At 52.5% G+C, this 25,551-nt stretch overlaps 2 protein-coding genes across 4 annotated transcripts; one reads left to right on the top strand and one right to left on the bottom strand.

Annotated features, from left to right (window-relative positions):
- The first annotated feature begins 1,427 nt into the window (after window positions 1–1,427).
- EPX (eosinophil peroxidase) lies at window positions 1,428–12,334 on the top strand. The gene is made up of 13 exons (XM_045587327.1): window positions 1,428–1,646; window positions 1,747–1,840; window positions 2,089–2,264; window positions 2,476–2,593; window positions 2,713–2,842; window positions 3,761–3,967; window positions 5,122–5,440; window positions 7,013–7,173; window positions 7,548–7,803; window positions 8,267–8,437; window positions 10,591–10,828; window positions 11,361–11,573; window positions 12,080–12,334. Exons 1-12 carry the CDS (start codon window positions 1,505–1,507, stop codon window positions 11,560–11,562), a joined length of 2,214 nt encoding a protein of 737 aa, XP_045443283.1. The 5' UTR covers window positions 1,428–1,504; the 3' UTR covers window positions 11,563–11,573; window positions 12,080–12,334.
- Window positions 12,335–12,750: 416 nt separating this feature from the next.
- Window positions 12,751–24,726, bottom strand: MKS1 (MKS transition zone complex subunit 1). 3 transcript variants are annotated; one of them, XM_045587328.1, is made up of 18 exons: window positions 24,230–24,408; window positions 23,720–23,835; window positions 22,501–22,571; window positions 21,698–21,853; window positions 20,156–20,250; window positions 19,852–19,980; window positions 19,483–19,587; window positions 18,713–18,821; window positions 18,165–18,221; window positions 16,811–16,853; window positions 16,491–16,556; window positions 15,459–15,529; window positions 15,050–15,119; window positions 14,850–14,957; window positions 14,306–14,439; window positions 13,727–13,809; window positions 13,539–13,636; window positions 12,751–13,411 (listed from the first exon to the last, which is right to left on the bottom strand). In XM_045587328.1, the coding sequence occupies exons 1-18, from the start codon at window positions 24,307–24,309 to the stop codon at window positions 13,320–13,322; spliced, it is 1,683 nt and encodes a 560-aa protein (XP_045443284.1). In that variant the 5' UTR covers window positions 24,310–24,408; the 3' UTR covers window positions 12,751–13,319. The 3 variants fall into 3 exon arrangements, with proteins under 3 accessions (XP_045443284.1, XP_036310238.2, XP_045443285.1); XM_036454345.2 differs by having other exon boundaries at window positions 23,726–23,835; window positions 24,230–24,405; XM_045587329.1 differs by lacking the exons at window positions 12,751–13,411; window positions 13,539–13,636; window positions 13,727–13,809; ... (2 more) ...; window positions 15,050–15,119; window positions 15,459–15,529 and adding an exon at window positions 15,543–16,146 and having other exon boundaries at window positions 16,815–16,853; window positions 24,230–24,726.
- Between the last annotated feature and the right edge of the window lie 825 nt (window positions 24,727–25,551).

The following is a 25,551-nucleotide window of genomic DNA, read 5'->3' as shown; positions in this document are numbered from 1 at the left end:
AGGGCCCTGCCCCCAGCTCCTGCCCCCTGAATCCTCCACACATAGCACCCTCCCGCCCCCACCTCTGCCAGGCCAGCTTCTGTTTTCTCGATTGATTTTTTTGTTTTGTTTTTAAAGAGGAAAAAAAAAAACATTTTAAAAAGGATAAGTTTTAATGGCAAAGTATTCAAATTCAGTAAAATCGCCATGTATAAAGTAAGATTTGCACTTTAAAATACCATACTTAGCAGTTTGCATTCTGCTTCCATGTTTTAAACACAAATTATGACTCCGGATAGCTCTGCTGGGAGTCTGGAGCAGGGACCGGGATGGGCAAGTCCACCTGCAGATGCAGGGAGGACAGGCGGGCTGCAGAGCTCAGCGGGTGGGGGTGATTCTGGAGCCCCGCATGGACAGATAAGCACCGGTTCCCCAGGGAGACCAGGCTGCGGTCAAAGCAGAGGGTGAGCCTGGCTCCTGCAATGGTGGGAACTGCAGGAGGCAAGATAAGAGGGTGTGAGAGGGCCTGTCGCTTGAGGGGAAAGACCCACTGGGGTGTTCTACCCTTAAGATATGGAAATGAAGGCTTAGCCTAGGTCCCACAGGTAGTGACCGAGCCAGACCCAACCCAGGTGGCCCTGAGCCCCTGCAGCAAGCCTCCTCCAAGGAGGCCCTACAGGAAGTCAGATTTACACCTGCTACTCAGCGCCCACCTCCTACTGCTAAGCATTTACATTGGAGGAGGAGCAGGAAGCCCGACAGGTCCTCAGCGGTGATGGCGGATGGAGGCGGCTGCCATTGTTCTGCTGGGTGCTTTACTGGGACATCTCACGGTGTCCCCAGATGACCTCGTGAAACAGACTCTTAATTTTCAGGCCCCGACTCAGTCATCTCTCCACTGGCATCTTGGAGGGAGCTGGTAGGGTAGGGAGTAAGGAGCAGGGGCTGAATCATTCATCTTTCAACATGAATTTACTCAACAAACGTTATTGAGCACCTACTGAAGGCCAGGCCTTGTGCTGGGTGGGTGGTGAGGGTATGGGGAGATACCACAGTGAGGCAGACCCAGTCTCTGCCCTGTTGGGCCAGGAGAGGAGCGCTTCCAGTCATCTGGCCCAGGCCCCATGTTAGGGATGTGGACACGGAGTGTGGGTAGTGACCATACAGCTAGTGAGTGGCAGGACCAAGCCAAGTCCTCTGCTGAGGGGCACCCAGCAAATGTCCCCTGAGAGACACGTGCAGGATCAGTGAACTCGGCAGCAGAGAGGGTGGGACGCGGAGTGGATAGGAAGGAAGGAGGCCCCTCGGCTGGTTGAGTGGCAGGGTTGGGTGGGGATTTCAGTCTCACAATGTTTACCCCCTCCCCCGCCTGCCCGCCTCCCTGCATCCCCCCTAAGAGGGAAGTTCTAGAGCTCCACCTCAAGAGGTTGGCTTCTGGGGCCCAGAGCTCCCCTGCCCCACCCTAGGGCTGGATATAAAAGTCCCTTCCCGGCCACTTGGGAAGAGGAGCAGGAGGGCCGCCAGAATGCACTGCTCGGGTGTTGGTCGTGCTGCTCGCTGCCCCGCTGTGGCTCAGGGCCTCACAGTGGAGAGGAAACTGCTCCTGGCCCTGGCAGGGCTCGTCCTCACCCTCGTCCTGGCCCCGCCTTGTGAGGCCATCGCCCCAGGTAACAGCCCCTTGGACAGCCGCGGAGAAGGGCAACGGAGGGGGAATCGCTTGGGCCTGGGGGGCTGTTGGACCCTGAGTCTCCTTCCCTCTCTGAGCAGCTTCCCCCAGGGCCGTGGAGACCTCGGTCCTCCAGAGCTGCATCGCAGAGGCCAAGTTCCTGGTGGATGCCGCCTACAACCAGACTCAGAGGAGGTAGGTCTGAGTCTGGGGTCTGTGTGGGCCTGGGGAGGGTCGAAGAGGGAGGATGGGCTCCAACCAAGGTCATCGCACCCATCACCCTGCCCCTGGGCACCATGGGGGCAGTGCCACGTTGGTAGAGACCCTCCCTTCCATCTGTCTGTTCTCACTGTCCCGACTGCCCCCCGGCATGGGATGGGGCTCTGCCGGGTGGCTCTGCTTCCTTAAGTCAGCTCCCCTTCCCCCTCCTCTCTTCTGGGCAGCATCAAGCAGCGCTTTCAGAGTGGCTCTGCCCGCCCCACGGACCTCCTGTTCTACTTCAAACAGCCGGTAGCGGGCACCAGGACAGTCACCCAGGCTGCTGACTACATGCACGTGGCCTTGGGGCTGCTGGAGGAGAAGTTACAACGCCAGGAGTCCAGCCCCTTCAATGTCACTGGTACCGTGCTCCCCACGGGGCCCCCGGGCTGCCCTGGCCTGGGAGAGGAAGGAAGGCAGGCAGGAGGGGGAGGGGGTGCGCAGCTCTGAGGTGTCGGCAGGGGAGAGGGTAAAGGGATGAAAGGGAGGTACAGAATAGTCCACCTCAGGAAGGTGCCAGGAGCCTGGATCCAGGGCCCTACCCGCCTGCTTCCCCCCCCCCCCCCCCCCAGAGATGCTGACGGAACCCCAGCTGTGGCTGCTGTCCAAGGCCAGTGGCTGCACCGCCCAGAGGCAGGAAGAGAAGTGCAGTGACAAGTACCGGACCATCACGGGGAGATGTAATAACAGGTGGGAGCGAGGGGCTGCCCCTGTCCCGGGGGAGCCTCCCTGCCCTCCCCTCCCCTCCCTAGACGCTGAATGGCCTCCAACCGGGGACCCTGCTGACCCGAGTGCGCCCCCTGCCGCAGGAGGAGGCCCTGGCTGGGGGCCTCCAACACCGCCCTGGCCCGCTGGCTGCCGGCCGAGTACGAGGATGGGCTGTCGCTCCCCTACGGCTGGACCCCTGGCAAGAGGCGCAATGGCTTCCTCCTCCCGCTTGTGAGTAGGGACTGAGGACCTGGAGGATGCTTGATCTCGGCTAAACTTGGGGTGAGGGGTGTAGGGAGAGGGGGTGAAAGCACAGCCCAGAGTCAGCCAGCAGACCGGAACCCAGGCTCTCCCTCTGGCCGGCTGGGTGACTTTGGGCAGGTGATAACGCCGAGTCTCTGTTTCCTCACCTGTAAAATGGCAGCAAAACCTGCCTCATGGTGCTGGCATGAATATTAAATAAACACCCATATATATGATAGAATTTAATGCCAGCCATTATTATATTTTTTTCCTGAAAGAATTAAGGCCAAAGTATCTTGCTAAATACAGGGGTGAGCAAAAGTAGTTTACAGTTGAGTATGAATTTAAACAGAATTAATTCTTGTTTTGTCTATTAATTATTGTATTACTAATTTGTATTACAACTATCAACCTACTTTTGCTCACCCCTGTATAAAGAGCTATACATCTTCATCTACTGATAAATGTGCTATTTCACATTTATCAATTTCTATTCATATGTCAATATAACAACCTATCAACATCTATTAATTTTTCTTCTATTGATCTATCCATTCTCTCTACATTATCCATTACCTAACAGCCAATCCCTGCACCTATCAATCATCTCTATCATCCAGTTTTCCATCAGTTCATAAATTGATCTACCGGTTTGACGTAATAACCTCTCTGGAAGTGCTGGTGGAGTCTGAGCCAGCCAGCCTAGCCTCTCCCCTTCTCTTTCCTCCTGGAGCTCCCAGGAGCCAGGCCAGAGCCCATCCCTCCGGGAACGACACCCAGGAGGTGGGACCAAGTAGGAAAGGCGAGGAGAGACTGTTAACTCTGGCAGAGGCAACCTGCTGCCCCCCGAGTCCTGGGTTTCAGGGTCCAGAGCCCACCCCCTACACGGATCTCTCTTCCCTTCAGGTCCGGGCCGTCTCCAACCAGATCGTGCGCTTCCCCCAAGAGAGGATGACCCAGGACCGGAGCCGGGCCCTCATGTTCATGCAGTGGGGCCAGTTCATTGACCACGACTTGGACTTCTCCCCCGAGACCCCAGCCAGAGTGGGCTTCGCTGGAGGTGTTGACTGTGAGAGGACCTGTGCCCAGCTGCCTCCCTGCTTCCCCATCAAGGTACCCCCAACCCATCTCCCGACTCCTGGCCTCCATGCTGGGCCAGAGCTGGGGCAGGCATCTGGAAGGCTTAAGTACCATCCCGAAGGCGCTGTCCGTGATGCTGGAGTATCAGACAGAGACAGGAAGCGCAGCCCGCTATGCACTCCCGTTCTTTGTGGTTTGAGGGGTGGGGTGGGACAATCTGCCAGGAGGTTTGGTAAAGGCTCCAGGGAAGGGGAAGCAATCGAGAGACTGGCTTTGACCCGTAGGTCTGAACCTGGTGGTGGAAGCCTTAGCTGCTGTTTTTGGGTCTCTTACCTCTCACCTTCTTCCTTCCTGGGGTGGGTGGTGAGCAGGGAGCTGTCCTTCAGGCTGGGAGGCAAGGGTGGAGTGGAACAGCAGAGAGGAGAGGATGCATTCCAGGGAGCAGAGCCTCTGCTGTGTGTGTGTGTGTGTGTGTGTGTGTGTGTATGGGGGGGACACACCTCCACACACACCCTCACCCCTGCACTTGCCCTGACAGGTAAGGGGATCTCCATGGGGTATGACCTGTGAGGGCCCCTGGCCGGCTCCTCCCTGATGTAACTTTGCTCCTTCTTCAAGCTCTGGCTCAGGGGCACCTCCTCTAGGAGGCCTTCCTGAATCTGCCTATGTCACCTGTCCCTTTTGGCTTTTAGATCAAGCATAGCAAATGGCACATTGATTTAGAGTTACACTCTCTACGTATGTGTCTGTGAATTGCGAGCTTCCTGCAACCTGTACTGGGCTTTGCTGATTTTCCTATCTCCCGAGCACCCGCCATTAGAAAGGTGCTTAGGAAACATGTTGAATGGAATGACATGAAAGGAGCCCAGGCCTATCAAGAGAACTAGGTTTCAATATTTCCTCTCCTGCTAACGAGTTGTCACTTCCCGTCTCCAAGCCTCAGTTTCCCCACTGGGAAAATGAGGACCTAAGGTTTCATCCATTTCTAATCTTTCATGAATCTGTGATACAAAGTACTAAGGACATTCAAATCGACCTGGTGAGCAGTGAGAGTCTGGATGAGTCAAGGAGGGCTTCCTGAAGGAGGAGACTTTTAAACAGGGTTTTGAAGCCAGCGTGGGAGGACCAAGAAGGATGAGATTGCTCTTAAGGGACCCCAGTGTCACCGTCTCCCTTTTGCCCCTCAGATTCCGGCCAATGACCCCCGAATCAAGAACCAGAAAGACTGCATCCCCTTCTTCCGCTCGGCAGTCATATGCCCCAATAAGAAGAACATCATCCGGAACCAGATCAACTCCCTCACCTCCTTCGTGGACGCCAGCATGGTGTACGGCAGCGAGGTCTCCCTCGCCCTGCGCCTTCGCAACCGGACCAACTTCCACGGGCTCCTGGCCGTCAACCAGCGCTTCCGAGACAACGGCCGGGACCTGCTGCCCTTTGACAACCTGCACGAAGACCCCTGCCTCCTCACCAACCGCTCCGCACGCATCCCCTGCTTCCTGGCAGGTCAGGCTCGGGCGGGCGGGGTCTTCCTGGGACGCTGCCAGCCCGGGGCTCTGGGTTGGGAGGCCCTGGGGGGAGGCGGTGGGGGTACAGGTCCTCAGACTTCAGCATGAGGCACGCCATAGAACAGATCAGCGTGCAGCTGTCGTAGGACCCATAGGTTGCTGGGAGACCCTTGGCGAACACCTATCTCCAGCAGTGCTGACTTTCAGAGAGGTCCTCCCATTTTGATCCAACATCCACCTATTGCTCTTCGTGTTTCTGGAACTGCAGAGGAGGAGCTGCCTACCCTTCACTCACTATGGCTCTGTACTTGAAAGAAGCTTTAGTTCCACCTACTTTTTTTTTTTAATCCTCTCTGGGTTTTTACTCCCCACCCCTCATCCCCAACTGTTGCTAGACACTGGTACTTGGTACCTTCTTCCAGATGCATAATTGGAACCCTCCTCAGCTCTTTGCCCCCATGTGCTGGTTGATGCGGGCATCCTTCCTGGTGGTTTAAGACACGTAAATGTGCCCTCTCCCATCTTATAGCAGCCATGACAGGAGGCCACTGTGATCACCCTCATTTGACAGACAAGAAAGTGGGCGCAGGGAAGATGACTCATGTGCCCAGAGCACAGAGTTCAGATGGCAGAGTCCACAGAGGGCACTGCGGTCAGTTGAGCATCCAGGTCTGTGCTCTGTCCACGCTGTGCCACCGCCTTCTTCTCAGGGAGTTGGCTCCAGCCCCCTTTTTAAAGACTGCATTTTTTTTTAAAAAAAATTATGGATTGATTTTGAGAGAAACATCTCAAAATTTGTTGTTGAATTGGTTACTTGTTGTATGTGCCCTGACTGGGGATCAAACTCACAACCTTAGTGTAAGGCTCTAACTAGCTGAGCTACTGGCCAGGGCAAGACTGGTTTTTTGTTTTTTGGGTGTGTTTTTTTTTTTTGTTTGTTTGTTTTTTGCACTTTCATGAGAGGCTTACTGAAAAGTGGATTAAGACCTTGTACAAAAAGACTTAATAGTTCAAAACCAGGCCACTTTCAGGGATTTACTTTGCCTCCTGGCCTCTAGGAGAAAAGGTCTAGCTACAGAAAGAGGCTCTGCCCAACCCTCCCTCTTGCATGATGGCAATTCCAAAGCTGTGGAACAACCTGCCCTCGACAGAGAACATGCAGTTCCTTGGGATAGGGGCTCCTAGTCCCCAAATCAAGGTTCCTAGAGTCATCCAGGTCTCTGCACCAGCTGTGGATATGACCATCTTGTGGAGTAGAATCATTCGGCAATGACTCTCCTGCCCGAGGCTGGCAGCTGCCCTGAGCTTTTCTCCCCACACCCGCACCTGTTCCAATCGCTTAAGGATGCGAGACCCCGCTGTCTTCCCGCTCCTGGCCCGTCGTATTAGGGAAGAGGGTGGTGGTCAGTGAGTGGCCTCACAGCTGAGGAGATGGAGGCCGAGTGAGGGCCAGGAGCCTGACCCAGGTCAGAAAGTCCCACCACCTTTGACTAGTCCCCAGAACTCTGCCCTAGCAGAAAGACATTTCTCTGGGAAGAGCTATGGTGACTCTGAACTTGGGGTTTTCAAGGTGACGCTCGATCAAGCGAAAACCCCTCGCTGACAGCCATGCATACCCTCTTCATGCGAGAGCACAACCGGCTGGCTACCGAGCTGCGACGCCTGAATCCCCGGTGGACTGGAGACCAGCTCTACCAGGAGGCCCGGAAGATCGTGGGGGCCATGGTCCAGGTAGGCAGCCCAGGGGGTCCCAGCATCCCCTGGAGGAAATCTGGTATGAGAAGCATCTGGAAAAGGGGCTCCCGCCTTCCTTCACACACCCTCGGGGATGTGCCTCAGGGAAGTCAGGTCTGAGTGTGTATGCCTGAGATCTGACCTGTACCCTCGATTCCGCCACCAACTCGTGGCGTCAGCCTCGCCGTGCCAGTCAGCCCACCTGGGCTTCAGTGTCTCAGCAGCCAATGGGAAATTAATGTTGCAACATCTGACACTATAGACATTCAAGAATGTATGTCTGAGGAGCCCTTGGACAAGCCAAAGGTCTGGCCAAAGGTAAAGGAATGGGCTAGGCAGCCGCTAAGGTCATTTCTTCCTGCGTCTTCTAGATCATCACCTACCGGGACTTTCTGCCCAAGGTTCTGGGCCAGGCCCGGGCCAGGAGAACCCTGGGGCGCTACTCAGGGTACTGCCCCAACGTGGACCCTCGCGTGGCCAACGTCTTCACCCTGGCCTTCCGCTTCGGGCACACCATGCTCCAGCCCTTCGTGTTCCGCTTGGACAGCCAGTACCGGGCCTCAGCGCCCAACTCACGGGTTCTGCTCAGCTCTTCCTTCTTTGCCAGCTGGCGAGTCGTGCATGAAGGTGACCAGGTTTTCCAGGGGCAGATGGGAGTGGGGTTGGGGAGCACACCCCCAATCTAGTTGGGCCAGGTCTACTGCCAGGAGGCCAGCTGCTGCTCAGGCCACTGCTAATCATCTCCCCAGGACAGTGAAAACAAGGCGGGGGCCACCAGGACCCTCAGTCCCAGGTCTCCCATCCCCTTTGGGATTGGGGATTTCTAAAAGGGGAGGAGATTAATGTCAGACTGGTGGCTTGTGGGCCTGAAAGAAGCTTGCCTTCCACTCCTTTGAGAAGTAGAGATGACCCCTTTCCCTGACAGCACCAGCTCTCCTCATGTCTGCCCAGGCTTCTGCTTTCTGAAATCATCATCCCAGAATAAGAGTGACTGGCTTACCCAGCGCTGAGCTACTCGGGCCTCCTGTGGTGACTCAGGGGCTTCCCAGAGGTTGTTCCAATCTGTGCTGCTCTCATTCCCCGCCACCAGGTGGCATCGACCCCATCCTCCGAGGCCTCATGGCTACCCCCGCCAAGCTGAACCGGCAGGATTCCATGTTGGTGGATGAGCTCCGGGACCGGCTGTTCGAGCAAGTGAGAAGAATCGGGCTGGACCTGGCGGCTCTCAACATGCAACGCAGCCGGGACCACGGCCTCCCAGGTGAGGGGCTGCCCACCCCTTCATCAGCCCGCTGCTGGTGGTGTGGTGGGGACAGGTCTCAGAGCAGGTCCTGGGTGCCTCCTCTCTGACTGGGACTGTCTACAGTCTGAGCTGTGGCTCCGAGGCAGGCGAGGCCGAGGGTGATGAGGAAGAACATTTCTCAGACCGCCTTTTTGCTGTCCTGCCACGTCTCCGTCTGTTGCAGGGTCTGCATCTTTGGGTTCACAACAGGACCAGGCCTTGGGCTCGGGAGATGAGCAAAGGTAGTCTGGAGTTTCCAAGTAGAGAGAAACAGATATAAAAGGCAGGGATGAACCGCTCCATTCCCCAACACCCTGGCAAGTTCCGAGGAGAAAGGTCCAAGTTCCAGGGACAGAGAAACTGGCTCTAAGTGGAGCAAGGCCGAGCCTGAGAGGCAGGGAGTGGGTGGAGTAAAACGAAGGCTGCCTTGGCTGCTTGGCGAGGACACAGAAAGCTTTATCAAATTAGGCACTTTCATGGATATAACTCATTTAGTCTTTCCAGTGACCACGGTCATTTTATAGAAAAGGAAATAAGCTCAAAGACATCCAGTACTTTGCCCAATGCCACATAACTAAGGAGTAAAATGTGAATCAAATTCAGAGTTTCTCCTTTCTTCCCCCCTGATCAATCCGCCATGTCAGGGGAAGGCTTTGACCACCACCTTGCTCCTCTCCCTCTCCCCACTGCTTTCCTGTCTACCTACAGCCTGAAGCTCCGTCTGCCTCAACTAATCTTTGTGTTATAACGGAGTGGGAGGGATTCCTACTGCACCTAACGCAGCACCTGGCTGGCACACAGCGAGCGCTGAAAAATCAGTTTCTTTCCTCCATTATACTTGGGTGCCCCCTACTGGAGAACTGAGGTTGTTAACCACTCAAGTTGCCTCAAAGAGATACTTTGTTCCCCAAATACCTGTTCCCGGCAAGCTGTCCCAGAAATATTTTCCTGATACTGTCTCTTACAGTCTATTCTAATTCCTTCCCAAATCCAACAACAAATTTGGAATGGGAAGATATGGTTTGAAGTCCACTTACTAGTAAACATCATGGTTGCTTAAGCTCAACAAGTATCCACTAATAAAATGGTAATGACAAAGGTGTTGTGAGGATCCTGAGAGATATACATGCACCAGAGCTTAGTAATGGTAAAGCATGACATGGCTTTCCTTTGTTCGGCTGGGGGATGGTGCTGTGAGCTGTAGTTCAATGGTTGAAGTTGGGCTAGTGTCCCTTCAGATTATGGCAAAGCCATCTCACATGTTGATATTCCCACACATCACGTGGCCTGATCCTGGTGTGAGATCCTGATAGCTGAGAAATCAGCATGGCTAGTCTTGGAAGTATCTGAGTAGGTGAAAAATTCAAATAATTGCTTTACTGAGATATAGTTAACATCTAAAATTCACCCTTCGAAAGTATACAATTCAATGACTTTAGTATAGAGTAGGGGTATCGAACTCAATCAGAGAAGGGGCCAAAATCTAAAATCCAGCCTAAATTGCGGGCCCAATGGTTTACTGAACAGTCATAAACTGTCATTGTGATGGAAACGCAGCAGAGTGCAGTGATGACAGCGCGGTGTGGGCCACATTGCAAGGCCTGACGGGACAGATTTGGCCCGCGGGCCTTGTGTTTGACACATGTGGTATAGAGTCATGCATCGATCATCATATCTAATATCTTTCATTCACAAAATTAATAGCAGTCAATCACCACTTCCACCCCAGCCCCTGACAATTACTAATCTACTTTCTGTCTCTTCCTATTTGCCTAGTCTGGACCTTTCAAATAATGGAACCACACAGCATGGGGTCCTTTTCTGAGTAAACTTGATCCCTTCTTTTCAGTTCTTGTTTTGTTCACTCCCTTATTTCATTCATTCATTCTCAAACCCTTTTGTGTCCTGGGTGCTGTCTCGGGTGCCACGCACTCCTCAGTCTGATGCACACAGAGCATGGTTGCCCGCTGGCGTTTGGTCTTTGGCTCAGGGCCTCTCCCTGCCTGCAGGGCTCTTGTTCTGCCTGATATTGCCAGACCACAGAGCTCTCAGGAGAAACGTGGAGAGAAGCAGAAGCTAATGGAAGGACAGCAGGGGTAAGACCGAAACTGCTTCTGCCCCCTTCTCCTCAGGGTACAATGCTTGGCGGCGCTTCTGTGGGCTCTCCCAGCCCAGGAATCTGGCACAGCTTAGCTGTGTGCTGAAGAACCGGGATTTAGCAAGAAAGTTCCTGAATCTATACGGGACTCCTGACAACATTGACATCTGGATTGGGGCCATCGCAGAGCCGCTTCTGCCAGGGGCCCGTGTGGGGCCTCTTCTGGCTTGTCTTTTTGAGAACCAGTTCAGAAGGGCCCGCACTGGAGACAGGTAAGTGACCCGACCCTAAAGAAACCAGCTCCTGCGAAGGGAAGAGAAGCACTAACATTTAAAGACCCAACAATGGAGGAGAGGGCTCTTTTTAGCTTCATTTCTTTCAAATTCACAAGATCTGAGACCAGGAGAGCCTGGTCAGAGGGAGAGACCACTGACCCAGGAAGGCTGATGCTACCTGAGCTGAAGGCACCTTTAACCCAGGAGACTTCTGAGCCTCCTCGCTATTCCAGGCTAACGGATCCCGGAAAACATGGGCAGGAAAGGCTAACCCTGGTTTCCCTCCTATAAGCTTGTGGTTTAAGTCTGGACTTATTTGGATAGGACCTTCTCCTAGGTTCAAATCGAGCCCTGGCCACTTAAATTAATATTGGGCAATTTACTTGACCACTGAACCGGTTTCTTCATTTATAAAATAGGAATAATACCTATTTTGCAGGAACTTTGTGAGGATGGGATGACATAATGTACCTGGCACACAGCAGGTGCTCATTATACTTTCATCCACATTTCTCCACTGTCTCGGCAGGTTCTGGTGGGAGAAACGAGGTGTTTTCACCAAGAGGCAGCGCAGGGCCCTGCGTCGGATCTCCTTGTCTCGAATTGTGTGTGACAATACCGGTATCACCATGGTTCCGAGGGACATCTTCAGGGCCAACACCTTCCCCCAGGACTTTGAGCCCTGCGGCAGAATCCCCAGATTGGACCTGTCAGCCTGGAGAGGCAAATGAGGCTTCTGCAGGTAAGGGGAGGCCAGGCCCTCACTTCCTCCCCCAGATGGGATGGCGGAGTCCTCTTAGGCTAAGGTGATCAGACGTCCAGGTTTTGGCAGGACAGTCCTGATTTTTAGCAATTTGTCTTGCATCCCGTGGCGTTTTTAAAAAGTCCTAATTTTTAGAAAGAATCTTTTAAAGTCCACTTTTGGACTTTTTTAAAACACTGTGGGACAAATTGTTAAAAATTGGGACTGTTCCGCCAAAAGTGGGTCATCTGGTCACCTTATCTTAGGCCTCTAAGCAGGGATAACAGGGGACAAGGTACTCGTTCCATACAGGGATTCCCAGTATGCTAGCTTCTGGCTCCCGGGCTGAGAGTTAATCCCACGCAGGGGCCTAGAACTTGTGGGGAGAGGGGTAGGAGCATGGGAGGAAGTGTCCAGCTAGCCTTGGCTTAGTCATCAGCACCCTAAAACAGCTCATTTCTGGATTCCAGCAATCCCTCACATGTCCGCTTCCACTGCTTCCACAGGCCTCCACCCCAAGCCTCCAACCCTGGTGACAGGGAACCAGGGAAGACGACAATTTCACCCTCCTCCCCGCCACACCCCAACCCCCAGCAACCATATCCTGCTGATGCTTTCGCTGGCAACAGCTCCGAGTTTGTTCTCTGGCTGGGAGCAATGAGCCCACCTGCCTTGGGAGCCAAGCATGGAGGTCTTGAGGCCCACGTAAGAAGTCACCTGGAGGGTTTCCAGACACTTAATATTTCCCAGCCCATCCCTGACCTCTGTCCATGGTCCCTGCCTCCAGCCACCCCACAGAGTCCACTCCAGAGACCACACAGTCCCTGCCTCCAGCCACCCCAGAGTTCTCCTCGGGAGCCTGCAGGCTGGGTGACAATAAAGCACTGCTTCTGCCAATAAAGCACTACTGAGGGCGGGAGCTGGTCTCTGCCTTGGGCTGGGGAGGGCGTGACCTGAGTCCCAGGCTTTGCTGAGGATGTTTAAGGGGACTGCGGATCCGACACAGCTGGCACTAACCTCTGCGCCTCTCCTGGGGGCTGAGTGAAAGGATCAGAAGAAACACTGGAGTAGAAAAGGGCAGAAATGGGGAAGGGTAGCAGCACATGGGCCTCGCTCTGAAGGGGAATACCTCAACCAGGCCCGCGACCTGAGCAGAGAAACGGCCAACAGAACATCAGTCGGTATAACAAGCTTTTATGTATAAAAAACACACAATAAAAGATACCACCCAGCTAGCTGAGAGGACTGGGCACTGCCTCCAGAAATAGTCGTGTCGCAAATGCAACAAGCCTCTAGCAGCAGGACGAGGCTACCCTGGAGAGCAGGGGCTGAGGTTCTGGGGCTGGGAATTTAAGATCCCTCACTGTCCTCCTTTCCTGAGCCTCCTTTCCTGAGGTTGTAGAGGAGGCCCCTGCAGCCCATTGCTACTGAGACCTGGGACAAGCCAGAGGAGCTGTGTTGAGGAAAAGAACTTACTATGGGTTTTCCCAAATTAGTTAAAAAAAAAAAAAAAAATGCCCGTTGGGATGCCCACTCGCAGTAGCTGACATGTGAATATGGGACCTCAGGGTCTCGGGCTTTATTGCCACACGGCGGGAGAAGAGCCTGCAGGAGACTAGGCAGAGGGGCCGACCTGATATTTTCTTGGCTCTGGTGGCTCTCAGCGGGGCTCTAGTAAGAAGGGTGAGGAGGAGGGAGAGCGCGGCCTGAGCCGTCACCTGTGTCCTCTTGCGCGGAGGGGCGGCGCTAGGAGACCATGGTCCCCGAGGGGCTCCCGAGGTCCTGGGGGAGGCTTTCTCGGGCCTCCTGCATGCGGCGTCGGGCGCGGCGGAAAGCCTCTGGGGTGGAAGCAAACACAGTAGTCAGCTGCCGTGGTGTGGGGAGGCAGAGGGCCCATGCTGGCCCTGGGTGGCCCGCTGGGAGGACCGGGAGGGGCAGGGGCTGGGTGGGGGGGGCGGAACCTACCCAGCACGTTGTGAATGGAACTCTGCTGGCTAAATCCTCCCAGACGGTCCAACACGCTCCGCATCCTTCTCTGGAGAGCGCTGGACTCCATGAAGGCCCTGCAGAGGAGAGTGCCACATGGCCCGGCTGCTCACCAGCCCCCTCTCCCTCCACCCCCAAGGATAAAGAGCCCAGGCCGGGCCACGCACCTGGACTGCTGCAGACAGTGCAAGCGGAAGGTGACACTACCCGTGGTCTCTGTGCGGAGTCCAAAGCGGCTCAGGCGCTCGCCCTGTGGCAGTTAGAGGGCGTCAGGTCTCCAGTCTCCAGACCCCATGCCGGCCTCACTCCTACTCCCATTCCCTTTCTTAAGGGAAACAGCTCTTGGGGAAACCTCATTCCAGCACCCGGACTCCGTCACCTCAGGCTAACACGGGGCTCCCAGCCGTAAAGCAGGGGCCAAGCTCACTGAGGATCAGTCCCACAAGCTTCCTGCTGATCCTGCCCATCCCTGGCTATCGAGCCTCAGCGATGGGCTGGGAGGTGGGCTGGGGGCCGAAGGAAATCTGGGGTACACCATTTCCCAGAGATCTCCTACGGGAGAGGTGTAGATATCTGTACCTGGTTCACATTGTGGCTGTGACTTCCAGCTGAAGCAGCAGGAAGGAAGGGGCTTAGGAATAAGGAAGGGCCGAGCAATTAAGGGGCCCCAACCCAGTCCCCTCCTGCTACAGATGAGACAGGAATGCGAGTTCTTAGCATGAGGTCTCCCCAGAGACAGAAATCACCTTGAAGGTCCCTGGGACCCGCACATAGGAGAGGTCCTCCAGCTCCAGAGAGCCGCCGATGAAAAACCTCCGCAGCTCAGCCACCGTGCCCAGCTCCAGGGGTCTCCACGTGGACACGGTCAGGGTGTGCGAGCCTGCGCAGGAGGAGGACAATGAGGCCAGGCCGGATAGGGCACGCGGTCCCTTGCTGACTCCCCACCCGTGGCACTGGCCTAGGCACCACTGCAACGCCTGTTCTGGTGACAGTCTGACGTCTGGTGCGGATGTCAGACTGCATTATCGTAAAAACTAAGGCTGATCCTCTCTGCCCCGCAGCTCCTCGCTCAGGGCTGCACTCCAATCAGAGGAGCTGGACTTCACAGCGAGGGGTGCTTTCCTCTCAGCCGTCTCAAACGAAGGGAGGGCATCCCCCAACAGGAGCCAGGAACCCTGCAAGTTAACTGCTTCTGGTTCCTAATTACCCTCCTTCTCCCTGGCAGCGGGCGGGCCTTTTGGAGGCGTTAAGTCTTGTTCCTAGCAGCCGGGGCGTGGGACAAGAGGTCACCTGGGGTGGCGGGCAGCACCACAGCCCCGTAGCCTTCCACGCGGTACCTCTGCCAGAAGTCCAGCGAGAGGACCTCGCAGTAGAGCACGGGCCACTTCGGGAGAGCCTCTGCGAGCAAGGGAGAGAAGCGGCGGGTCACGGGAGGCCCTCGCCCGGGGGGCCCCCCCGCCCCGAGAGACCTGAGCTGCTGAGATACTCACCGGCTGACTCGTCCTCGTGCAGGAAGGAGGCCTCAAATGAGAACGGGTAGGAGAAGTAGGCCACCTTGTCCTAAAGAGGAGGAGCACCATTTTATACTCGGTGCCACGGGGTAGGCGAGGCCTCAACCGAGATTTGTTCTCCCTGTGGCCAACGGCAAGGCCACCTTCACAAGGGAAAAAGGGAAACGGTCACCCCAGGCAGGAGAGAAAAGGCTGAGGTAAAGGGACACCCCGTGACAAGCTGCTCCCGTTCTCCCCAAAGCGGCCAGAGGACCCAGGGACCGTGCAGCCCTGCAGGGACCCCCACCGAAGGGCTAGACCCAACGCTGGGACCGCCCAGAGGGCGTGGCTGCGGGCCACCCCAGGATGAGGCCTGTTTCCTCCCAGGCACCCCTCTCACTTTCCGTACCATTCCCAGGGACTTGGTGGCGCAGGTCTGTGTTATTCCCGAGAGCTGCTGGGCCGCTGGGCTGGACCAGTCTGAAAGCCGAAGACAACATACAGCCCGTTTACCGGGGAGGAGGGCAAGCAGTTGAGAAAGAGACAAGTTCCTTCATCCACTCATTCAATCAATCATTCACTGAACACTTCCTGAGTGTCCACTGTTTGCTTTGAACAGTCAGTGGGGATAACTTGGTGATCAGACAGAGAACATCCCTGTCTCAGGGACCTAACCTTCTAGGGGGAGGGAGACTGACAACCAACAGGAGACTCAGGGGGTGACGAATGCTGCGCTAAACTGAAGCAGGTGAAGGCACCGAGGGACCCGGGGGCCGTGTAGGCCGAGGGGTGAGGGGAGACCTCTCAGAGGCCTGAACTCGGGAAGAACCCGTCGTGCAAAGATGTGACGGAAAGGGGTTCAGACACAGAACATGGGCCCGAAAAGGCACAGCATTGGGTACTTGAAGAGTTGAAGAAGAGGAGGAATCAGCCAAGAAGGCTGATGATGGACCAATGAGAGAACAGAGGAGCATGGAGCTGGAGGCCAAGAGTTTCAATGAGGAAAAGTGAGCCGTGTCAAATGCTTCCGAGAGGCCAGGTGAGGTGGAAGCAGAGAGGACACCACAGGGTTTGACAGCTTGGAAATGACCTTTGGCCTTGAAGAGAACAATGACAGTTTTGGTACAGGAGCAGGGAAGAAGGCCTGACCAAATGCCTTCAGAGGCTCTCAGAATGGATATTAAAAAATTCATGAATATTGCCGAAACCGGTTTGGCTCAGTGGATAGAGCGTTGGCCTGCGGACTGAGAGGTCCCGGGTTCGATTCCGGTCAGGGGCATGTACCTGGGTTGTGGGCACAACCCCAGTAGGAGTTGTGCAAGAGGCAGCTGATCGATGATTCTCTCTCATCAATGTTTCTAACTCTCTATCCCTCTCCTTTCTTCTCTGTAAAAAATCAATAAAAATAAAAAATAAAAATAAATTCATGAATATTACTTACTTGTAGTTGGTAATTCCACAAAGAAGTGGACATAGAGGTTGTCATATTCATAGCCTTTGGCTGAAACTAAGAAAAACAGGAAACCATTTCAGCTTATTCTCCTATCCCCCTTAGCACCCACCCAGGCCTGAAGGGTTTCTAGCTTCTGGAAGAAAGTCCCTCGAGGGCCAGGAACTGTCCTGTGTCTAGGAAAGACCCATGGCTGGGTTTTCCAAGTCCTGCAGACCACCCAAGGCATCCATTGGGCGGGGCCGATTACTTCACAGCTCCGTGGGGCACCTGACCAAGTGCAGGCAGCCTCTGCCTGGCAAGACACTTACCTACCTCTCCATTGACAAAGAGCCGGAGGGCGCCTGGGTCTGTCTGAGGTAGAGAGAGAAATGGGAAAGGTCAGGCGGCGTGGAGATCAGCACTTCCCCAGCCTGTTAACAAACTCCTGGAAGACCCGACACTGGATGTGTCCCTAACGAATTTCCTCCCGACCCCGCCACCTCATAGATCTCTTTCCTGAAATATCTAAAAGTTGTAATGTGTGTGTGTGTGTGGGGGGGGAGTATATAATTTAAATGGTGGGGAGGGCAAACAGTGTGGGAAATTGACAACAGTGAAGGGAAGCCCTAACAGCTGTCCTTCGTGTGTCCTGGGAGGATGGAGACCTCGTTCCCTTTAGGTGGCTGAGAAACTGGAGGAGCTAGGGAGTTTCCCGTTTTACTTCTTTGGGTAGCTCTCTAACTTTTAAACACTGACCATCTGTTGCTAATGCAATAGGAGAAGAATACAAGTTAATTTTTTTAAAAGAGAGAGGGAGACCTGCAGGTAATTCTATCCTTGTTTCCAGATCTAGAAATGGAACTCCCGGAATGAGGGGACACAAAGAACAGGACCATAAAATAACTGGCCTAAAAGGTTTTGTTTTGTTTTTAAAAAGCCAAACTATTTGACAAGCAAGGATGACACCCCTTCCCTCTCAATGGCATCCTTAGGAAAAAAGATCCACAGGGAGTGAGGAAGACGTTTTTATCTTTATATTTATTTTTAAAATCAGTTATAAAGTAACACATGAGTATAGAACTACATCAGTGCAGAGAATAAAAAGTAAACATCCCTGACATATCACGCTCACCTCAAGTATTCACCTATCATCTCCCAATCCTACCCTTGCCCCAGAAAAAAGCCATCTATAGCATGCGTGTACCCTTTAAGGTATTTTCTTTGTACTAATAGATCTATATCAATATGCAATTTTTTAAAAAATATTAACAAGGACTATCCTCTATATGCTATTTTTTAATTACCTTTGACACTGAAGAGTACAGTTTGTCTTGAGGACCTTTATTTATTTATTTATTTATTTATTTATTTTATTATTTTTTAAAATATATTTTATTGTTTTTTTTTTACAGAGAGGAAGAGAGAGGGATAGAGAGTTAGAAACATTGATGAAACAGAAACATTGATCAGCTGCCTCCTGTACAACCCCCACTGGGGATGTGACCGCAACCAAGGTACATGCCCTTGACTGGAATTGAACCTGGGACCCTTCAGTCCGCAGGCCGACGCTCTATCCACTGAGCCAAACTGGTTTCAGCTGTCTTGGGGACCTTTAAGAGAGGCTCTGTGACTCAGCCACAGCCCGAGCCCAGCTCACAGAGCTGCGGGAAGCCGGGTACTCACCATCTCAAAGTCGGTGCCCACGAGGCTGCTGAGATACTCCTTGTGCCGGCCATAGAGCTGCGGAAGGAAACCAAACCAAAACCCAAGGCTGTGACCCATGCCAGACCAGGGCTCAGTTCCAAATGGGAGAAAAGTGCAATGATGGGAGATGTCACTGTGCGATCCACTGGCCTGGGGCCGACGCCTGGCTTTTACCCGCAAAAGCTGTGCACACTTGGGCAGGCTGCTTAGCTTCTCAGTCTCAGTCTCCTCACTTGTAAATGGTAGTAATAAAAGCATTTACCTCAAAGAGCTGTTGTACGGTCTCAATGAAATAACGGATGTGAAATATCTAGCCCAGAGCATGGTAAGTGGTCAAATAAATGGTCATTATGGGGATGTTCTAATATGATCAGACACTTGGGTCTGATAATGTCAGCAATGCTTCCTACGTCAGAGAGAGTCATTAAGAGCAGACTTTGCAACTGCTGACATCAACCTCGGCCATGGTCTCAGCTCCCAGGCGCTGGGGCTCACCCGCCTGGTACCGGGGATGGATTAGCTCTTACATCCTTGAACACACGCTGCTCCCGTTCCTCCTCCTCCGGCTGTGCGAGGGAGGACACGTTGTCGATTGTATACTTCCACAGCTCCTGCTTCTCCCCCTCGGTCTCGATTCTGTAAGGTCAAAGCCACAAAGGAACCAACTCTAACAACAAGAGATGGGGCCCTCCAGATCTAGCCCAGAATCGAAGCCATCACTGGCCGTACACCCCATTTAGAGTACATGATGACAAGTGACGGTCAGAATGAAGACCGTGAGAGGGAAACAACCTGGTAAAGCAAGGGCACTAGACTAGACTGAGAGTACAGGTTCTGGGCCCATTTCCGATTCAAAGTCACGGCGAATCCCTAAAGCATAACATCCCTGGCACCCAGTTCTCTCACCTCAGAAATGGACAGGAGGGTCTGGGTAACTTCTAATGTACAGCTCTGTTATTCCAGGACATAGAGATGAAAAAGAATTAGCCCAGAGGAAAGACCTGGCAGAGTTCACCATCCGTTCTGGTTAACCCCTATGCTCAGCAGCGCAGAGAATTACTGTCACTGAGCCACTCTGCTGAGGCTGGCACTTTCAAGTTGGTGTGGCTGCACGTTTTCTGAGATCGGGATCCCCAGCATCCTAGGAGCCAATGGCCCAGAACAGAACATGGACCGCTGCCCGGGAACTTAACCTCAGAACAGAGGGAGGGCTTTCTGAGCGTCCCTCAGCCAGGGGCGAGAAGCGAAGCCACGGGGAAGATGGCAGTCTCTACCACCCCTTTCTCTCTCTCCTCACCTGTAGGGTCCTTTGAGGCCCGTGAAGTCAGGTTTTACTGTGATCACACCATTGCTGTCCACCTTCAGAGTGCAGAGGACGTGCTCATAATTCTTATAGCCGAGCCTAGAAACCGGAAAATCAACAGCATCATGGATCCCACCTCCAGGGAAAGAGGAAGAGGCAGTCAGACCCTGTCAGGGGAGAGGACAGAGGCTGCAGGGAGAATTATCATGGTAAGACACTTCCTTCTGAGAACAGCTAAGAAGCATAAAAAGAAAAAGAAGTCCCTTCCTCCCATAGGCCCCAGGGTAATGACACCAGGTAGGCGGTGGCCAGTGGAGGCGATGAGGATGAGGACTGAGCTGGGCAGGGAGAAGCCTCGCTTACTTTCCACAGGGCCCCAGGTCTGCCATGATGTACATCGTCTGAAGAGGGGTGTTGATGACGTGGTGGCTCTTGATGAAATCTTCTGAAGGCTCCCAGTTGACAATGCGTGACTTGAGGATGCCGCCCTCCCTGGGAGACACCACAGGAAGGGTCACTTCCCTGAAGAGCCTGGAGGAGGAACCTGGGGAAGCACCCCCAGGTGGGGGTCTACTGCAGAATGGAGAGCTGCAGTTGGTGCACACACCGAGAACAACGTGAAAGGACCACAGAGGCCCCTCGGGTCCCCATGCACACGTGCACTCACATGCCTCGCCTGTCCTGCCGCCGCCGCCTGACGTGTGCCATTCGCTCAACCAAGAATGACGGCACCTCCCTGGCTGTGGTCATTTTCCGACAGTGCTGGGAAGAGAGAGCAGCCTTGTATAACCCAGCTGGCGAGGGCCACGTGGGACCAGTCACCCAGAGGGAACCTTCTGAAACCTCATCTGGCACCTGGATCTAAAACGATTCCTTGCAAGATGCATGCTAGTGAAGAGGAGGAGTGGCACAAACAAGCCGGAGAAGACTCCTGCCACGCCTGGGTGCCTTCCTATCCTGAGATTAGCAGGATATTGACCTTTGGAGGTGAGTTTATCTGTGCTAGTATTTAGATGAGCCTGCAATTTCTGAGCACATGCCGACAAAACGTTGGGTGAGTTTGCCTGGTAGATGCTGACCTTTGCCAGGTACCTGGAAGATGCCAAATGGGGTACACGTGTTCTGTGGGAAGTCCTCACACGGGAACTGGGCGCTAACAGCACTTTTATTCACTTTTCCAAACGGACAACCCAAATTGTATATGCTACCAACCCACAACTTTCCTGATAAAAGTACCGATCATTCAAAAATACTCCCTTAACAACTGTTCCTCGCACAGATCTACAAGGTTGTAGACAAAAACTCAGAAAATAGAGGCCCTATCCTCCCTCAATGAGTCTAACATCTCACCGAGAAGACAGACCCATCAGGCAGTGACTGAGAAAATGTTAAGTCCACTAGGGTAGCGGTCACCATCTGGTAGTCTGCAGACCCCTGGTGATCCATGAGGTCGGAAAGGTTGGTGACCATTGCACTAGGGTATAACTGAGGCAAACTGAGGACATAAGCCAGTGGCTATACGGTACTCCTCTTCAAACCACACACTCAAGAGTTTTGGCTGAATCCCTGGTGAATTTTATCTAGATCAGCAATTTTAGACCGGTGTCCTACAAGAATTTTTAAAACATGTAATATCTGACTGATTTAGTCAGAGGCAACTCTCATTTATCTAAACCCATGGTGGGCAAACATGCGGCTTTTTCCTTAGTTTGTCAAATAAAAAGAAAAAATGACAACAGCCAACACAACAATAGCTGTCCAGTGTGAATGAATCAAAATGATACCTATTTTTTTTTGCCATATCAGCAAAAAATATTTTTTGTGTGTGTTCCACAGAATTCTAATTAGTTTATGTATGCCACGAGATGAGAAAGGTTGAAAATCACTGATCCAGATGGTTCTAGATGCCAACCACCTTTCTTATCTCATGATAAGAAATAGGGGAAGTCAAGCTCCTGGTTTGCAGCCTTAGAGACCCTGCCAGCTCCTCCAGGCCCTCCAGCAGGTGGAGAAGAGAGCAGAAGCCACTCCACCTGTAGACTGAGGCTGCCCTATTCCAGCTCAGCTGCCAGCAGCACAAGGCAGATCCTAGACAGGCTCTCTGCTACCCCGTACCAGGCTCCTGATTTCACACATAGAACCCCACGAGGCCAGGAAGCTCAGGGAGGCAAAGGAAAAGGAAGCCATGGGACCTTGGGAAGAACAATACCTCTTCCAAATTGGTGAATCTATCACAGTCGGTGTAGGTAAAGATTCGTCGGTTCTTCCTTCTCCCTGAATCCTCCAGCTTCAGGATGTCTTGGCGGTACTGCTGATCCAAAGGGCTCTGACAGGCTGCTTCATTTTGGTACAGATCTACTTCAAACTGAGGTCACAAGGAAAGAAAGATCTAGCGAGAGCATGTCAAACTTTTGTTTGTTCCTGTAACTGTTTAATTAGAACAGTTCTATAGAGCCGATACAATCTGACATCTTTTCATAGTCAACTCTCATTTATCTAAACCCATGGTCGGCAAACATGCGGCTTTTTGGCCTCTTGAGTGTGGCTCTTCCACAAAACACCACAGCCTGGGTGAGTCTATTTTGAAAAAGTGGCATTAGAAGAAGTTTAAGTTTAAAAAATTTGGCTCTCAAAGGAAATTTCAATCATTGTACTGTTGATATCTGGCTCTGTTGACTAATGAGTTTGCCAACCACTGATCTAAATTAATGGAGGGCAGGGGATCCAAAGGATGTAAGAGCTAAAGGGAACCAGAGTGACGGTCTAATCCAACTCTGCTGTCACCAATGGCACGCTGGGGTGAACAATGCCTCGCTCAGGATCATAAAACTGGGTAATGACAGTCACTACACTACACTGATCCTGTAACACATCAGGAGGAAGTATAAACTGCTACTATAAGCTTTCTGGAAATTGGTTTGGCAATCTGTATGAAGAATCTCTCCCTGCCACCAGCAAGGTGGAGGTGGAGTGGGTGGAGGCAGACTGAGAAGACAGGTGACACTGGCTCACCTGGCTGAAGAGTTTCTCCTGCCACCCAATCACAAGCTCCTCCTCTTCATCCTCATCTGGGCGGTGTCCGCCTTCGAAGACAACAGGGTGAGTCAATGTCTGAGCCAAACCAGCACTGCTTCTAGCTCTGTGGTGAGTTATAATCAAAGGCCCTGCTCTCCTATTGCCACAAAACCAAGTGGAGTTCAGTGATTTATGAACTATTCACTCTAGACTAAGCCTGGGGAGGCTGGGGATGAGTAGAAGCCAGGATGAAGACCCAAGAAGGATCGGCCTTAATCACTACCCTAATCTGAAAAGGAAGACATGCCTTCTAGGAATTATTTAACCCGACTCAGTGTCAGTAGTTGAAATTCAGGCTGCATAGCTCTTTCTCAATCCTAATTATCTACATTTGCTTAAAAGGAATCATGGCATTTTCCTCTTCACTATTCCTGAAGCCATATATCCAGAATCACAAACACTGTAGCCTTAGGACCAAGTATCAGAAGAGAAGAGGAAAGGCAAATAATTGATTATATAAAGAACCAAATATGACACAGTCCTGGCAGAATATGCCTTTTTCAGAGACACATGCTTCACAATCCACCAGCCCACATTCTTTTTCCCCAAGACTATTTTTTTTTAACAGAAACAAAAGCAGAGAGACTAGTGGCCTAACACAAGCTCACTGTCCCCTCTTCCTCACTCAGCTGCCTTCCCAGATAAGGAAAACTGCAGGAGGACAGTGGATTTTAAAATACACATTTTTCAAACTGACACAAATTTTCAAGTTGCTTTAAAAAATGTCCTGATGTGTACTTAGGATTTGGAGCATATTTTCTTTTAGAAAAAAAAAAAAAAAAAAAAAAAAAAAAAGCCATGAAAGGAATTTAAGTTGCCAGGAAAATTTGTAACATATCTAAAGAATGTTTTGTGTGTGTGTGTGTGTGTGTGTGTGTGTGTGTGTTTATTTTTGTTTTTATTTCATTACACTGAACCACAATTAAGATCAGTATCTTGATGGCAGGAATCATGCCGTACTCAACAACATAATATAGTAGTTAAAATCGTCTAACGAAACCCTGGCTTCAGCATTTACCGGCCATCTGACCCTGGGCCAGGAACCCAACCTCCCTGCCTTTTCTCAGACTAGAGCCCTGGGCCTTTCCTGTCTTAAGAAGCTAACTACCACCCTAGGCCCTTCCCAGGTACCCAAGGGGACACATCACCATCCTACACCCACTGGCGGTAGCGTGAGGCCTGAAAGTGGCCAAGTCAATGAGGTCCTTCCCATCCTGGGCAGCAGGCTGGTAATGGAGGAAGTTGCTTGATGTGATTCTTTGCAAGTGGACTCTGTCAGGAAGAGAGAAGCCCAAACACTCGTTAAAACTGGACACCCAAACAGATGAACAGGGAGCAAAGATGGGGAAACACAATACAGAAGTGGGTGAGCCTCTGCGAAGGTGTGCCGGGTGCCCGCAAATGAAAGGTGGTGAGCGGGGTGCCGGGGATGAGTAGGATGGAAAAGTGTACTGGGGACACTGAGCTCCGAGCACTCTGGGCGCCCTGAGTAGCTGTGAGCAGAGAGGGTGCCAGGCAATGAGGGGAGACGCAGGGAGACCGCGGAGGCAGTGACCAGGGTTGTAAGCAAAAGGGGAGGTGGGGGCTGCCGAACACTGAGAAGTGAAGTTCAGGCTCGAGTTATCTGAGGGCATAAAAGCACGGGGCTCCGGGGCGACGCGACTACCGGAGGCGCAAGTTGCGCACGGGGTCCCGGGAGCGATACACAGCCTCCCCGGTGTCTGTGTTCCAGACGGTGTCCGCCATGACAGCTGCGCCGCGCCGCGACGGCGCCGGAAAGCGCGCCGCTCCCGGTTCCCCTGGCAACGGAGACGCTGGGCTGGGGAGGTGGCGGAGGAGCTGCGTGCGCATGCGCAATCCGCGATTCCCAGCGCTCCGCAGCCTGCCCGCCGGATGCAGCACAGGCCAAGACCAAGCTCCTATGCGCCCTCGTGCTGGGGTCCCGCGGGATCCCCGCTTATCACAAGTGTGACCAAAGCTCACGCACACCCGAGGCCGACTTCATGCATTTTACAAAAGAGGGAACGAAAGCAGAGCCTTTGGCCCTTTTCAGGGAGATCCAGAAATGGTGATGGGGACCAGCTCCAGATTCCCTGCTGACACCCAATCACTGCTTTTGCCACCACACTGACTTCCATGGATGCTCAGTGCTTTGGCCTGAATCAGGATGTGACTCACAGGATGTTTCCATTCTTCCCAAAGGAGTCAGGGAAGGTGATGGCACTTATACAGACATGATCTTATATTCTTAGAATAAAATAAGAACTGTCAGAAGATTTATTAGTCCTTGTGTTGGCATTCACTAAGCCAGAGAAAGAAAAAACAAGGAAGCTAGCAGTAAGGAAGAAAACAAGGTTCTTGAACTATTTTTTTCTCCTGCATGAGTTAGTTCCGGGTTTTTGAGACTTAGATTCTGCACTGGCCTCCTGAAAAGCCAGGAAAGTGCCATTGAGAAGTCATGCTTCAGTGGACTATCAAAGGCAAGGCACACCGTAACCTCTTGTCTGGCTCCCTGGCACCCCCAAGGTGGTGTCAACAGCTATCGGCCATGCCAGTTTGATTCTATAGCATTGGGAGCTCTGGACACACATAGCTGCTGTTGTGTAACACAAAGGACTCACCATAATAGCAGCACCATTATTTAACGTCTAATACAGCCTGAGCACTTTGTTTGCATTGTCCCTAAATGTCATAGAAACCCCTTAGGTAAATATTGTTGTTCCCATTTAATTGATGGAGTTAGTGAATGCCAGGGCTTAAGGCGCTGCTAAGGTGGAACTCTAACAAGTGGTGAGGAAGCTGGGATTCTAGCCAGGTCTGTCTTTTGAAACCTGAACACCTTCCATTCTGCCTCGCAGCCTCTCACCTACCAGTTTATTCTATAAAAGCAAGTAATTTTCAACCTGGAATCAATTGTTTCAACAGATGAAACCGTGGAGTCAGAATACTAGTTCTTAAGAAACAGTTTTTCTATTTTTTCCTTTTTAA

The sequence above is a fragment of the Pipistrellus kuhlii genome, unplaced genomic scaffold (assembly GCF_014108245.1).
Source record: "Pipistrellus kuhlii isolate mPipKuh1 unplaced genomic scaffold, mPipKuh1.p scaffold_m20_p_28, whole genome shotgun sequence".
NCBI classification, from domain to species: domain Eukaryota; kingdom Metazoa; phylum Chordata; class Mammalia; order Chiroptera; family Vespertilionidae; genus Pipistrellus; species Pipistrellus kuhlii.
The sequence above is the reverse complement of the archived record's forward strand: the minus strand, read 5'-3'. Positions and strand labels throughout refer to the sequence as shown.